This window comes from Malaclemys terrapin, chromosome 22 (genome assembly GCF_027887155.1).
Source record: "Malaclemys terrapin pileata isolate rMalTer1 chromosome 22, rMalTer1.hap1, whole genome shotgun sequence".
Taxonomy (NCBI): Eukaryota; Metazoa; Chordata; order Testudines; family Emydidae; genus Malaclemys; species Malaclemys terrapin.
The window spans coordinates 6,124,652-6,138,010 of record NC_071526.1 but is presented as its reverse complement, the minus strand read 5'-3'; the positions used below and the strand labels follow the sequence as shown (position 1 = coordinate 6,138,010).

Genomic DNA, 13,359 nt, shown 5'->3' with positions numbered 1-13,359 from the left:
GGAGTTTCCTTATCACCCCTGTTGGGCCTGGAAGCTGGCAATGCTAGACATGTAGCGGCCAGTCAGAGGATGTGTGTGACAAGGGCCCGCATGCCCCATCTGCCGGCATGAAGTGCATATCGAACATTTGACATGGATTTTCTTAGACAAAACAGGGCCGTTTTCAATCACTGGAAATCAAATTTTACATTTTTAAACTGAAGAATTTGAGGGTTTTGATTGTTTGGATAAAAACGTGAAAAATGTTGGCCAATCGGGGGGAAAAAATCATCCACAGGGACGAGGACTGGAGAAGTGATGGGCTTCTAAAAGCTCACGGGGTGGAAAATTCCGTACATGGAGGGAAAGCAGAGATGATGAGGTGGGAGATGCAATCGATGGGTTTTGTGCATTTCCAGACTGCTGGTGGATCTGTGCCTTATTTCATTTTAATCTGGCCCTGGGGGCAAGGGAGAAGATTCTAAAATCTCCTCTTTTAACCCAGTGATGGACAAGCTCCAAAAGGCCTGAAGGACAGTTGAGTCTGAAAGAGCCCAGATGAGTTTGAAGCCATTTGGGACTTGGGCTGCAAATACCATTGAATCAGCACCTAGATACTATGTTTCAGCGAACGGGATAAACACAATTGTATTGTATTGTATTGTATAAACAATACATTAGATAGCTGTCCTGTTTCTAACAGGGATAGATACATCACCCCAGGTTGCCTCTCTTGAGTAATTTACCATTTCTGTTTCCATGAATAACACCTGAAAGCAGTGAAAGACAAAATATACCTATGGGACAGAATGAACAATTCTGAATCTCCAAAAAAGATTAAAGTTGAGTCCATTCTTACTCTATTTGCACGAACTTGGCTAGAATCACAACCAGGATCATCCCAGGATTTCAAAGCACTTTACAAACATTAATTATTATTAATAATAATAACAGTAATAATAATAATACCAAGGTATTATGCACTGCCTTATATCCATTGGTGAGGTGAGTGTCATTACATTAGGCATGAAGTATCATTAAAATTAGGCTTGGTAACACCCTCTGTGGGAGAAAAAGGTTATTACACGTTACACCATTTTACACCTGGCCACATTTCGTCCCTAAGTGACTTGCCCAAAGTCACACACTCAGTCAGTGGCAAAAGTGAGAACAGAAGCCAGGAATCCTGGCTTCCAGGCCCCTGCTTTCACTTCTACAGGAAGGATGTTTTTGTGATTATGGCACCGGACTGAGCTTCAGAAGATATAGTTCATTACCTAACTCTGCCACAGACTTACTGTGTGACTTTGGGAAAGTTAGATTTTCAAAAGTGCTCAATTTTGGCACAAATGTGCTCCCACTGAGTCAGTAAGACTTAGACCAAAATGCTGAGTGCTTTTGAAAATCCTGCCTTCAATGTCTGTGTCTCAGTTTCCCCTCTGTGAACTTGGGGATAAAAGAGTGATGTGAGGTAAATCCATTCATATTTGTTAGGTGTGCCAATGGTAGAGGTATGTGGAGAGATCTGATCCCCACCCATTGGCATCATTGTTCAGTAGTGTCTGGTTAATTTCTAGCTATCATAGCCTTTAAAACAGGCTGTTGATTTGTTTTTTCAGGTATGGTCACATTTTTACTAGAGTGCATTTCTTGCATTTAGGCTTTGTTGGTTGTTGGGTTTTTTGTTTGTTTGTTTTTGCTGCCTTTGGCTTCTTTACCCTCTCCTTTTTGCACTACTCCACATTGCTGGCTTCCCCATTCCTCTGCTAGCAGCAGAGGAGAAAGGAAAGAAACTGACATTCCCGAAATGTTAGAGTTGGGGGAAAAAAACCTTCTTCAAACAGCTGGTTTCCTGATTGGTTGGGACGGAAGCTCTGGTTGCCCATGTTAAGCCCTTGTTTATTTTTCTGCTCCTGTCTTGCTAGCAGAGAGCATGGGGAGCCAGCATGCGGGCCTAGGCTGCGTCATGACTAATGTTTAGTTAAAACGCAAGCTGTTAATGAAACGAGCTTTCTGCATGCACAGAAGGGAGAGGTTTCCCCCGGCTGTCACTGAGCTGAGGCAGGTGTAGCCAAATTCAGAGGTGACGAGTCCGGGGAAGGCAGATGCTGTTGTTGTTATATGGGAGGGCTTCAAAAAAGAACTAGGTAAGTTCGTGGAGGACAGGTCCATCAATGGCTATTAGCCAGGATGGGCAGGGATGGTGTCCCTAGCCTCTGTTTGCCAGAAGCTGGGAATGGGTGACAGGGGATGGATGGATTACTTGATGATTACCTGTTCTGTTCATTCAGAAGACAGGATACTGGGCTAAAGGGACCTTTGGTCTGATCCGGTATGACCGTTCTTATGTTCTTATGTTAAATACCAACCTAGACCATGATCTCACTGCCCCACACTCACTACATGCACAGAGAAAGAGGTGGTCTCTGCCCCACAGAGCTTGAATCTCAATAGTCAAGACAGACAAGGAGTGGGCTGGAGGGTGGGGGAATTAAGGTTTCCAGGGCAACCTTAATTGTGACATTTCCTACCTTGTGAATTCAAAGTGGGGGGTTTTCAAAGGCACAAAGAGGAGTGAGGCACCAAGGCCCAGATTGTCAAAGTGAGTTAGGTGCCTAATTCCCATTGAAATAAATGGGAATTAGGCACCTACATACCTTTGAGGATCCGAGACAAAGATCCCACTAACTTTCTATGAGAATTGAGTCCTCAATTGTGCTGTCTGTCTTAGAAAACCGGCCTCCTTGCCACTGCAAAATTAAAGGTCCTTTAGTGTAGTTTCCTTGGATGGGATATTAGTAAAGATGGCCATTGCCACAGAGATAACAATTACTTTCCCCCCATCCAGAATATTTTGTGTGGGGCTTTGGCCATTTTCTTCAACGTTTCCAGTCTCTGATTAGACAGAAGGAAGGGGGATGGGTGGGAGGGGTGTCGCCGTCAGCGAGAGTAACACTGATTTCTCCCAGTGCAGCAGCTCCGCAGATAATTCACTTACCTTGTTAATCTCAGGAGACCTCACCCGGGCCCCTTCTGAGTCGCTGAACGCCCTATTGATGGCAAACTGGATTGCCAAGCCCGTCATGGTGCCCGTGGAGAGCGGCTTGATCTTGCGGACTGCTTGCAGCAGGCTGGCTTTGGTCCAGTGTGTCTTGAGGGAGAACTCGTTCTTGACTGTGCTGGCATAATTGATCACCCCCACCCGAGTGGCATTGGGGCCCACATCGAGGGACTCGATGACCTGGGACAAGAAGACTTTGACCTGCTCAAATTCATGGGGGCGCACGCTGCGGGAGCTGTCTATGATGAACACCAGGTCGGTGGGTCTCGTCCTACACAGAGCACCTGCACGAGAAAAGTGGGAGGAGAAAGAGGAAGAAATAAGGCTCCGGGAACAAATAGTGAAGTTCGGCGGTCAGAGCAGGATGCTGGGGATTCAAGACTTCCTGGTTCTTGTGGGGAGACAGGGTTCTACTGGGTTATGGCAGAGACCTGAGTGTCAGGACACCTCGGTCCTATTTGTAGCTCCAGAGAGCTTACAACCGAAACAGATCTGACAGATCCAGGGTGGGGGAAGGGTAGAACACACCAGCAGAGTGAACAATGGGGCAGCAGCAAATGGCACCTTAGGGGCTGGTTTTAGTTAGGAGGGAATCCACTAAATAGAAAGAAATGTGAAGGGAGAGGGGACACTGGAGAGAAGGCAAGTGAGGGGGCAGGAAAGTGGGGAGAAGAGGGTAAGCGGGACAGATGCAGGTTACAATAGAGGATTCTGAATCAGGGCTCCTAGCTCCTATGCATGGGTCTTTGTAGGTGACAGGGAGTGAGGTCTCATGGGTCAAAGCTGGGTCATTGCTCTGCATGACACTGGGCAAGTCATCTCACCTCCCTGTGACTCAGTTTCCCCATTTGTAAAACCAATGGGATGATGATAAATATTTACTTATCTCATGGGGCAAAGTGGGAACTAATTAATCAATGTTTATAAATGTTCTTTTACTTTGTGTACAAGAAAAATATTTTTATGGGTTAAAAAACATAACACCATGTACAAATACGCGTACTTATAATGCACAGAGATAAGGAGATAATAATATTTGGCATTTGTGGGGCTGGATTCACCACTCCAGTTTTATGCTGTTATGCTGATGAAACTCAGTGCAGTCACACTGGAGTAAAACAGCAGTGGAGCAGACCAATTGTTCGAAGCACCTTTCTCAGATGCCCTTCAAACACTTTGCAAAAATTAATACATAAATTCCCACAACAAGTCTGTGCAATACGTATTGTTATCCCCATTTCAGAGATAGATAAACAGAGGCACACCTAGTCATTAAATAACTACCTCAAAGCTCCAGGGGGTCAGTAGAGGTGGAAACAGAACCCAGGAGTCCTGACTCATACAACCCCCTGGTATAACACTTAAAGCAGTGGTTCTCAACTAGGGGTGCATGTATTCCTGGGAGTACACAGCGGTCTTCCAGGGGGTACATCAATTCATCTAGATATTTGCCTGATTTTACAACAGGCTACATAAAAAGCACTAGCGAAGTCAGTACAAACTAAAATTTCATACAATGACTTGTTTGTACTGCTCTATATACTGTACAATGAAATGTAAATACGTTTATAGCCCAGTTGATTTATTTTATAATTATATGGTAAAAATGAGAAAGTCAGCAATTTTTCAATTTCATAATTATATGGTAAAAATGAGAAACACAGACATAAACATACAAAAGTGTCACAGAAAAATTGAAAAATTGCTGACTAAGTAAATAGTTTTTAGTGAGGTGTAACTTGGGGGTACACAAGACAAATCAGACTCCTGAAAGGGGTACAGTAATCTGGAAAGGTTGAGAGCCACTGCATTAAAGCACAGCTTTTCCTATTGGTATCACTAAGACTAAATATTTCCCATGTAACTTCTATGTTTCCTTGGTAAGATCAGTAATAAACACGATGGAGAAAACTATTGGTGGTCAAGATGCTCTGGAGTGCAGCTGGATGGAATTTCTCAAAAACTGACCATTTTGATGACATTTTTCATCATTTCAAACTGTGACCAAAAAAAATAAAATAAACTAAAAAGGGTTGATATTTTTATGAACATTTCCCCAAATTGCCCCATTTAGCCTGCCTCTGTGAGGTTCTGTTCTCATGTGCTCTGTTAATATTTCATTTTCACACAGGGGGAGGATACAGATTCTGTGATACAGGGGGAAAGTTCTGTCAGACTTTGTTGGCAGATTGTTACATGCAAGCTTTTTGACCAGCAAGTCTGTCTAAAATTAAGACATAGATTTAGAAGTTGGTCATCAGTGTGAAATGTAACTGATCTCTCACGCTATTAGACATATGAAAACAAATATCCCGCTGTACATCCATGAAGACAGCTCATCAGGTGAGTTTCCTGAAAGATGCTAGGGCTGAATGTGTCACTGGCTTCAGAATAATGTATCTCTAAACAACGCAATGTGCAGAAGGGATTCAAGGAGGAGTTAGTCAGTAGGACACAGTGGTTGCCATTGAAAAGCAACCATTTACCTCAGGGGGTTGGTTTCACTTCACTGCCATATTTCATTGCAGGAAATAGAAAACATCTGTTTATAATCAGGCTTACATAGTGCTTCAATTCTTAGACCAAAAAAGAACTTTATGAAGTGTCATTATACCCATTTTACAGGTAGGGAAACTGAGGCACTGAGCTTTGCCCAAGATCATGCAGTATGTCCCTGGTGGATCAAGGAATGGACAATAGGTCTCCTGATTCCCCCTCCAGTGATCTAACCACCATTTTTTTTTAATTGTTAACTGCTGCCAAGAAAGAAGTGTGGTACCAAAGCATTGAAGTGTGGGATAAGGACTGACTGAGCAATAAAAGATTTTGGAATCAACTTTTTCGCAAAGCACTTTTGTATTTTTGTCCCAAGCAACTTTTTTTTTAATCTCTTTTTATGAAATTAAAATGTATTTATGGGGAAATAAAGAGAGAGTATTGGAAAATCAAAAGCAAGTCTAGCTAATTGTGTCCAGTCCCAGAAGGCTCCCTAGTCTTAGGGCTTGTCTACACATGGAGCTATTCCAGAACAATTAGTCCTGAATAACTCCACATATGGACACTTTCATTCTGGCATAAGAGTGCCTTTTTCCAAAATAGCTTAATTGATTTTGGAAGTGGATTAAATTAAACCAAAAACAACAATTATATTTTGGAATAAGAATGTCCACATGTGGACTTATTCCAAAGTAGATACTCCACTTTAAATCCACTGTCTACTTTATTCTGTAATAACTTTTATAATAGTCAAGCCCTTATGGCAATGAAACAGAGTTTGGGGAAGCACCATGGTGCTGTATCAATTAGAAGAAACAGAAAACTCTTGATAACTCAGAATTAAAACATGTTTATGTTGCAAGCAGCATTCAGTCATACTAGAAATATAGTGGATTGGACGAATGGTCCATCTGTCATTTCCTGACTCTGGTAATATCTTGTACTGGATGGTTCAGGTATATCAGGTATATCTCTATACCTTCTCTTCACAAAGCTGATCAGTTAGGCAGCCTGGAAAGAACGTTCCTTTCTCTAAGTGGCTACCTTATGCCCTACAGCATATAGTCACATCACCCTGATCATTGCTGTGAGCTGCACAGGTATAAATGTTTTAAAATGTCCTAAAATCACTCAACCCTTTTACAAATCCAGCCCCAATATTTGTCTTGACCACCTCCTGCAGCCATGAGTTCCGCAGGTTGGCTGAACATTAATTGTCGTCTATAATTTCATCCAGTCCCTACCGGATCAGTTAATGGACTGATTTCTTTACCATTTTTACAAATCTTTTTCACTGTTTGCTTTTCCTTTTGAATTCAACACTCGTTCATTTGTTATATATTATTTGTAATACCACAGTGCCTAAGAGCCCCCAACATGGGCCAGAACCTCACTGTACTAGGTGTTTTACAAACACAGAACAAGCCGACAGCCCCTGCCTCAAAGACCAGAGATAACAGGTGCAGATGGACAGACTGGGAGTACAAGGAAACAATATGACAGTATTGTTCAGCATGATAGGCACTGAATTCAGCACACTGGCTGCCTACCATTGTCAAGTATTTTGTAGCTGGGAAATGGGGATTTGCAGACATTAAAATTAACCGTCCTTCTTTGAGGATGCTCACGGGTTATCTCTTGGGCAGCTTGTCTCTAAGGCAAATCCTGTCATCCCAATTCAGGCAAAATCTACCATTGACTTCAACAAACTGAAGGGAATTCACTGGAAGTTTGCTTGAAAAAGGACTACATTAAAACCTTAATAAGGAACAACCTCAAAACCAATCCATTCCACTTTACTGGGAAAGGTGAACCAGAGCTAGGAATGTCTGATCAATCCAGGCCAATTCGCTCCTTGAATTCCCCAAACAAAACCAGCGTTTTGAGGAATGCTTTGAGAGAAGAAGCGAGTTCTGTTCAGGAGATAAAGAGGACACAGGACAGCCCCTTTAATGGCAGTGCTTCCTCCAGCTAAAAGGAACTGGACGTGATACTATGCTGAAGACACACTGAAGCAGCTTTCTGTTAACGGTGTCTGTGCCATTCACACAGCTATTATTCCTAAGGGCAGGTCTTCACTACGGGGGGGGTCAATTTAAGATACGCAAATTCAGCTACGCGAACAGCGTAGCTAAATTCGACCTATCGGAGCCGACTTACCCCGCTGTGAGGACGGCGGCAAAATTGACCTCCGCGGCTTCCCCGTCGACGGCGCTTACTCCTACCTCCACTGGTGGTGTAAGAGCGTCGATTCGGGGATCGATTGTCGCGTCCCGACGAGACGCGATAATTCGATCCCCGAGAGATCGATTTCTACCCGCCAATTCAGGCGGGTAGTGTAGACCTAGCCTTAGTAACGAAGCAAGCAGGAGAACGCAGCACAGACATCAGGATTTTGCTGCCTTGGTCAACTATTTGCAAAAGATTCTTTGCACAGCCCTGCAATGTTTGGTGTCGTTTTTCTCCTTTTCTCCCCCCTGTGTTCGCATCTGCCCTAGCAGGATGGCTTTGGGTGACGAGAAGGTACCACCAAACTGACCTCTTCACTTACCTCTGGGCTGAGGGGGAGCCCCGTAAACTCCATGATCCTGGAAGAGAAGAAGCGCAGAGAGCAAGAAGCCAGAGAAAATCCTGTCCATGGTTGCTCAGAAGCTAGAGACAGAGTGACAGGCAAGAGGCTTGGGCCAGAGGTATTAACATGCCACTCCTCAGAGAGGCAGCAGGCCAGCCTCTGACATACCTGGGGGGAGGGCAAGGTTGGAGGCGGGGAGGGAGAAAAAGAAGAAAACTTTGAATGACACGAAGGGTCGCCTGGCTTTGCCCCGCCCCTGGGGCTTTCCACAAGGGGTTCATTGCTTGGCTAGGGGATGGGAAGTAAGAAAGAGGACCCGCTACTGCCTGGAATGTGGAGAATCTGAGACCTTGACAGTGGGGCCAGTGAAACCAGGTTGGAGAAAGGGGTTAACCTGTCATTCACTGGCTTTAATCTGCACAGCCTGATGTTTGCTCCACTCAGTAAACGGTCTGCGGTGTATGGGGCTAGCATCCTTCCTGAGCCTGAGACAGGAGGGGGTGGGAGCGTGGGACACGAAAAAGGTCACACAAACCATCCCTTAGACATCCAGCTCGGCACATGAAACACAGACCTCAGGCTTTAGGAAACATCTGCCTTGTGGTGGGCCCCCCCTCCCCTGCCACACACACTTCTTTTTAATAATCTGCAGGCCAAAATATCAATCTGCTAAAGTAGGAGTGGAGCAGAGGGGAATGAAAGGATTGGAATCACAGCGTAGTGAGACTCAGTCCAGGTAATGTGAAACAGAATGAGTTAATTTCAGGGGGAAATTGTTACATCCATTATAAAATTGTACTCTTTGGGATACCGAAAAGAGAGAGAAGTAAACCAGGAGATATCAATAGCAAAGGATAGATAGATAGATAGATAGATAGATAGATAGATTAGTAAACCTAGATAAATAAATACATTAGAATACTGTAAGATTTATTGTTTTTAGCAGGGGGCACGGTTCTGCCCAAACCTAGACAAAGATACCGTGCCTGCCACAAGCAGCTACGATCTAAATAGACAAATAAAATAGACAAATATAGATGCGCTGGGTGAATAGGAATCAGATGTCTTCAGTATCCATAAAGCACTATGCAGATTTAGCGGGCTACATTAATAGTAAGCGGATGGATTCATCACAAAGTAGTGCAGTATATTTTTTAATTATAATAACACTTCCATGCTGGTTGATAAATGCCTTCAGGCTGCAAGTGATCTGCCAGTCTCATCTCTCCAGCCATCCATTCGTGTCCTTAAGCATTGATTCATTTCACCTGCGCTGTATGACCCCGAGACTCAGCAAACCACCTTCACGTCCAGAGGAGGCCAATTCCGCCACCCTTATGCTGAGTAGCGATTTACTCCACAAATGCGCTCCCCCCCACACACACACTGAAATCAATGGGACATCACACAGAACAAGGCGCTACTCAAGTGAGTCGTGAGTAAGGAAAGCACAGTCTGGCCTTAGAAGAGCTGGCCAGGACATTCCAAAGCCATCAATGTCTTGATAAGAAATGGATAAACTCAACAACCAAACTTTGCAGGAGGGAGCCCGGGCTCTGAGATCGTCCCATCTCGGCAGGTTTTAGCCCCAGCCTGAAAATCTACACTGCTATTTTTAGCCACATCGCAAGATCCCCGTGAGTCCGAGTCAGTTGGCCCATGCTCCAAAACTTGCTGCTGTGGGCTTTTTCTTTTCAGTGTCGCCATTCCCCGGCGCCCCAAATCTGCTGCTCTCGCTCATGGGGAGTAGCATCTTATTTCACAGGTCGCGCCATTGAGATAAATGAGGCTGATTCACAGAGGAATCGCTATTTAAGGTGAACAAGAGGGGGAGAATTTGGCTGCAGGTTATCATGGGAAAACACACACATATATGTATGCATGCACACACAAAGCTCTATATAAGACCTAGGTATTATTATAATATCTACATTGGCACACACAAATATACATCCACACAATGCATTTGTACACTCATATATACATTCACACACATACACCCACACACTTGCAGACACACACATATAACCCCCCCCACACACACACACATATAACTACAAATAGTATCAGGGAACAAAATGGAATTAAAAGACGTGTTTTTTGCTTCCACCCCCATTTTTATATATATAAAATATATATATTTTTTCCTTTTGCTCTGCTCGGCACACAAAGAACTATTGGTGCAGACAGTATTGCTGGCCATGAATGGGGATCATTCAGATCCCTCCATAAATGAGGTCTCTATGGCCGTTCTTGCCGAAGAAAATATAAAGTTTCTCTGTGTCATTTTTCTGCTAATTAGCGAAGAAAGATAAATACATTTCAGGTGAAACTTTTCACTACGGAGGTTGGGGCACACACACGACATTAAAGCTTTGAAAACAGGGTGAGGGCAGAGGCATTTTGGATACTCTACGTCTGCATTTATAGATCTTTAAAATAAATGTTTATTTTTAAAATATGAACCATAATTTTTGCCTGGGCCTCAGAAAACTAAAACACTGGATCCAATATTTCCAGAGGAAAATATGCATTTAGGGCTCTTCCCAAGGCCACTCACAACACAAACAGACAAACCATTAAAGGATTAAGCTGGCCCCATTCTGTAGTGCAGCTATTGTAGGCTTCATGATTCCAGAAGCATAGAAGATTGTTCTCTCTCCCTCTCAAACACACACACACCTCTTTACTGAAGACGCACTTGTTTCAAATACTAGCTCCGTCTCATTCCTTCTATTTCTAAGGAGTTTTGAATCAAGGTACTACATCAGGACCAAGCCTGCCCTCATTGAAGTCAACTGTTTAGAGCTAATAGCAAAGTTCATATGCATTAGCCCCTCTTTACCGAGGAAAGCAGAGTGTGAAGGTGGTGGGAAATGGCAAAGAGAAATACATTGCCCAGTGTCTTAGTCTTAGGGGTCCCTGTAGATCTTAGTCTGCAGAAGAGAAGAATGAGGGGGGATTTGATAGCTGCTTTCAACTACCTGAAAGGGGGTTCCAATGAGGATGGATCTAGATTGTTCTCAGTGGTAGCAGATGACAGAACAAGGAGTCATGGTCTCAAGTTGCAGTGGGGGAGGTTTAGGTTGGATATTAGGAAAATCTTTTTCACTAGGAGGGTGGTGAAGCACTGGAATGGGTTACCTAGGGAGGTGGTGGAATCTCCTTCCTTAGAGATTTTTAAGGTCAGGCTTGACAAAGCCCTGGCTGGGATGATTTAGTTGGGTATTGGTCTTGCTTTGAGCAGGGGGTTGGACGAGATGACCTCCTGAGGTCCCTTCCAACCCTGAGATTCTATGATTCTATATTCTATGATTTTACTCAAGAGTTCAGTTCAGGAGCAAAGTTCAGTGTCACGTTCCCCAAGGAACCAGGCAAGAGGGGATCAGCAGCTTTGATGCATGTTTCCAACCTCCCTAAGAGTTCACAGACTATACCTGGACTCCTTGGAGAAGGCACAATAGCAAAAGCAATGAGCTGGGCACATTGTGACATGGACCTTTTACATCTCCTGAAGAACGTTTTCTACAGAGGGGCCAACATCTCTGTTCCAAAGAGAGCTCAAACTGCTTTTGCCTAAAGACACTAACTTTGCAGCTGACCCATGGGAAATCCTGGTTACACCACATGAGTGACGTCAGCCTCTATTGTCCACTTGTTAAATTTTGCAACAAGCATATTCGTGCTTTCTCCCCTGCTGCCCCTCACGCTTGCAGGGGGGAGCTCCCCATAAACACCTGCAAGGCCACCTCATTCTCCACCTTCCAGTCCCTCCCTAAAACTCTCCGTTGCCGCGATACCTACAAAAACTTGTCAACGGTTAGGCCTGTGGTGTGCTGAGCTAACAGCCTACCATGCAGACTCTTGTTTCGTTGTACTTCACTGCCTGTTTGCATCTGTTGTCTCTTCCCTTATACTTAGATGGTCAGTTCTCTGGGGCAGGGACTGTCTTTTTGGTCTGTGCTTAAACAGTGCCTAGCACAGTGTAGTCCTGGTCCATGACTAAGACTCCTAGGTGCTGCGGTAATAAAAATAATAATAATAATGAAAAGTTCCTAGTAAGGCTGTGGACCCCCAGGCATGTCCATAGCCAGCAATCCCACACTGCATAATCATTGCCCCGATTTCTTCTCACAAGTGAATGGGAGACAGAATTAGAATGAGCTTCCCGGGGCAGAGTGGCTCAAAGCATAGGGCATTAGCTTAGGACGGGGAGGTCAAGAAACCTGGATTTTATTCACTCATTCATTGCCTCAGTTTCCCCATCTGCACCATGGAAATAACAATACTTCCCCTTCCTTGGTAAAGCACTTGGAGATTTGTGGCTGGAAAACGCTGCACAAGAGCTTTGTAAGTATGATCATTATGAGTTCATTTACACAGTTCTGTTTCTGATCTGCTCCTTCAGCCGTCCAATTCCCTTGAAACGTGCCAATGAATCCACTTTTTCCAGTCATCTAAATCTGCTGTGCTGTGGTTTGAACCCGTTGCCTCTTGTCCTGCCCTCTGTGGCAAGAGAGAACAACATTCCTCCATCTTTTTTATGGCAGCCTTTCAAGTATTTGAAGACCGCTATCATGTCCCCTTTTAATCTGCTCTATTCCAAATTAAACATACCCACTTCCTTCAGCCTTTGCTCATATCTGCCTGGCATTCCATCTCTTTGATCATCTTTGTCGCTCACCTCTGGATCCTTTCCCGTTTCTCTACATCCTTTCTACACTTTGGTGACCAAAATTGGACACAGTTCTCCAGCTGAGGCCTAACCAGCACCGAGTGGTACTTTCACCTCCTCTGACTTTCATGCTATGCCATTCCACCACAACTCCCAGACCCTCCTCAGCAGTGCTTCTGCCAAGCCAGTTTTCCCCCCCATTCTGTATTTGTGCATTTGGATTTTCTTCCCTCAGAGTAGCACCTCACATTTGCCTTTGCCAAATTTCATTTTGTTGTCTGTAGCCCAGTTCTCCAATTTATCGAGATCCATCTGAATTTTAGCTCTGTCCTCCAAAGTGTTGGCAAACCCTCCTCCCCCGCAGCTTTGTGTCATCTGCAAACTTGATCAGTGTGCTCTCTATTCCTTCATCCAGGTCACTAATAAAGACGTTAAACAACACCGGACCCAGAACGGATCCCGGTGGAACCCCCCTTGAGACCTCCCTCCAATCTGACATCATTCTATTAATAGTTACTCTTTGTTTGCAGTTGTTTAACCAATTATGTATCCATTAATGGCAGTTCTGCTAAGCCT

General features: G+C 44.2%; 1 protein-coding gene across 1 annotated transcript in view; it reads right to left on the bottom strand.

Annotated features, from left to right (window-relative positions):
* MATN1 (matrilin 1) overlaps positions 1–8,244 on the bottom strand; it is a 39,399-nt gene extending 31,155 nt beyond the window's left edge. Inside the window, exons 1-2 of the mRNA XM_054011884.1 lie at positions 8,088–8,244; positions 2,978–3,324 (exon numbers count right to left, since the gene is read on the bottom strand). Coding sequence (XP_053867859.1) covers positions 2,978–3,324; positions 8,088–8,175 — 435 coding nt within the window. The 5' untranslated portion in view covers positions 8,176–8,244. The remainder of the gene's footprint in view (positions 1–2,977; positions 3,325–8,087) is intronic.
* Positions 8,245–13,359: the final 5,115 nt, after the last annotated feature.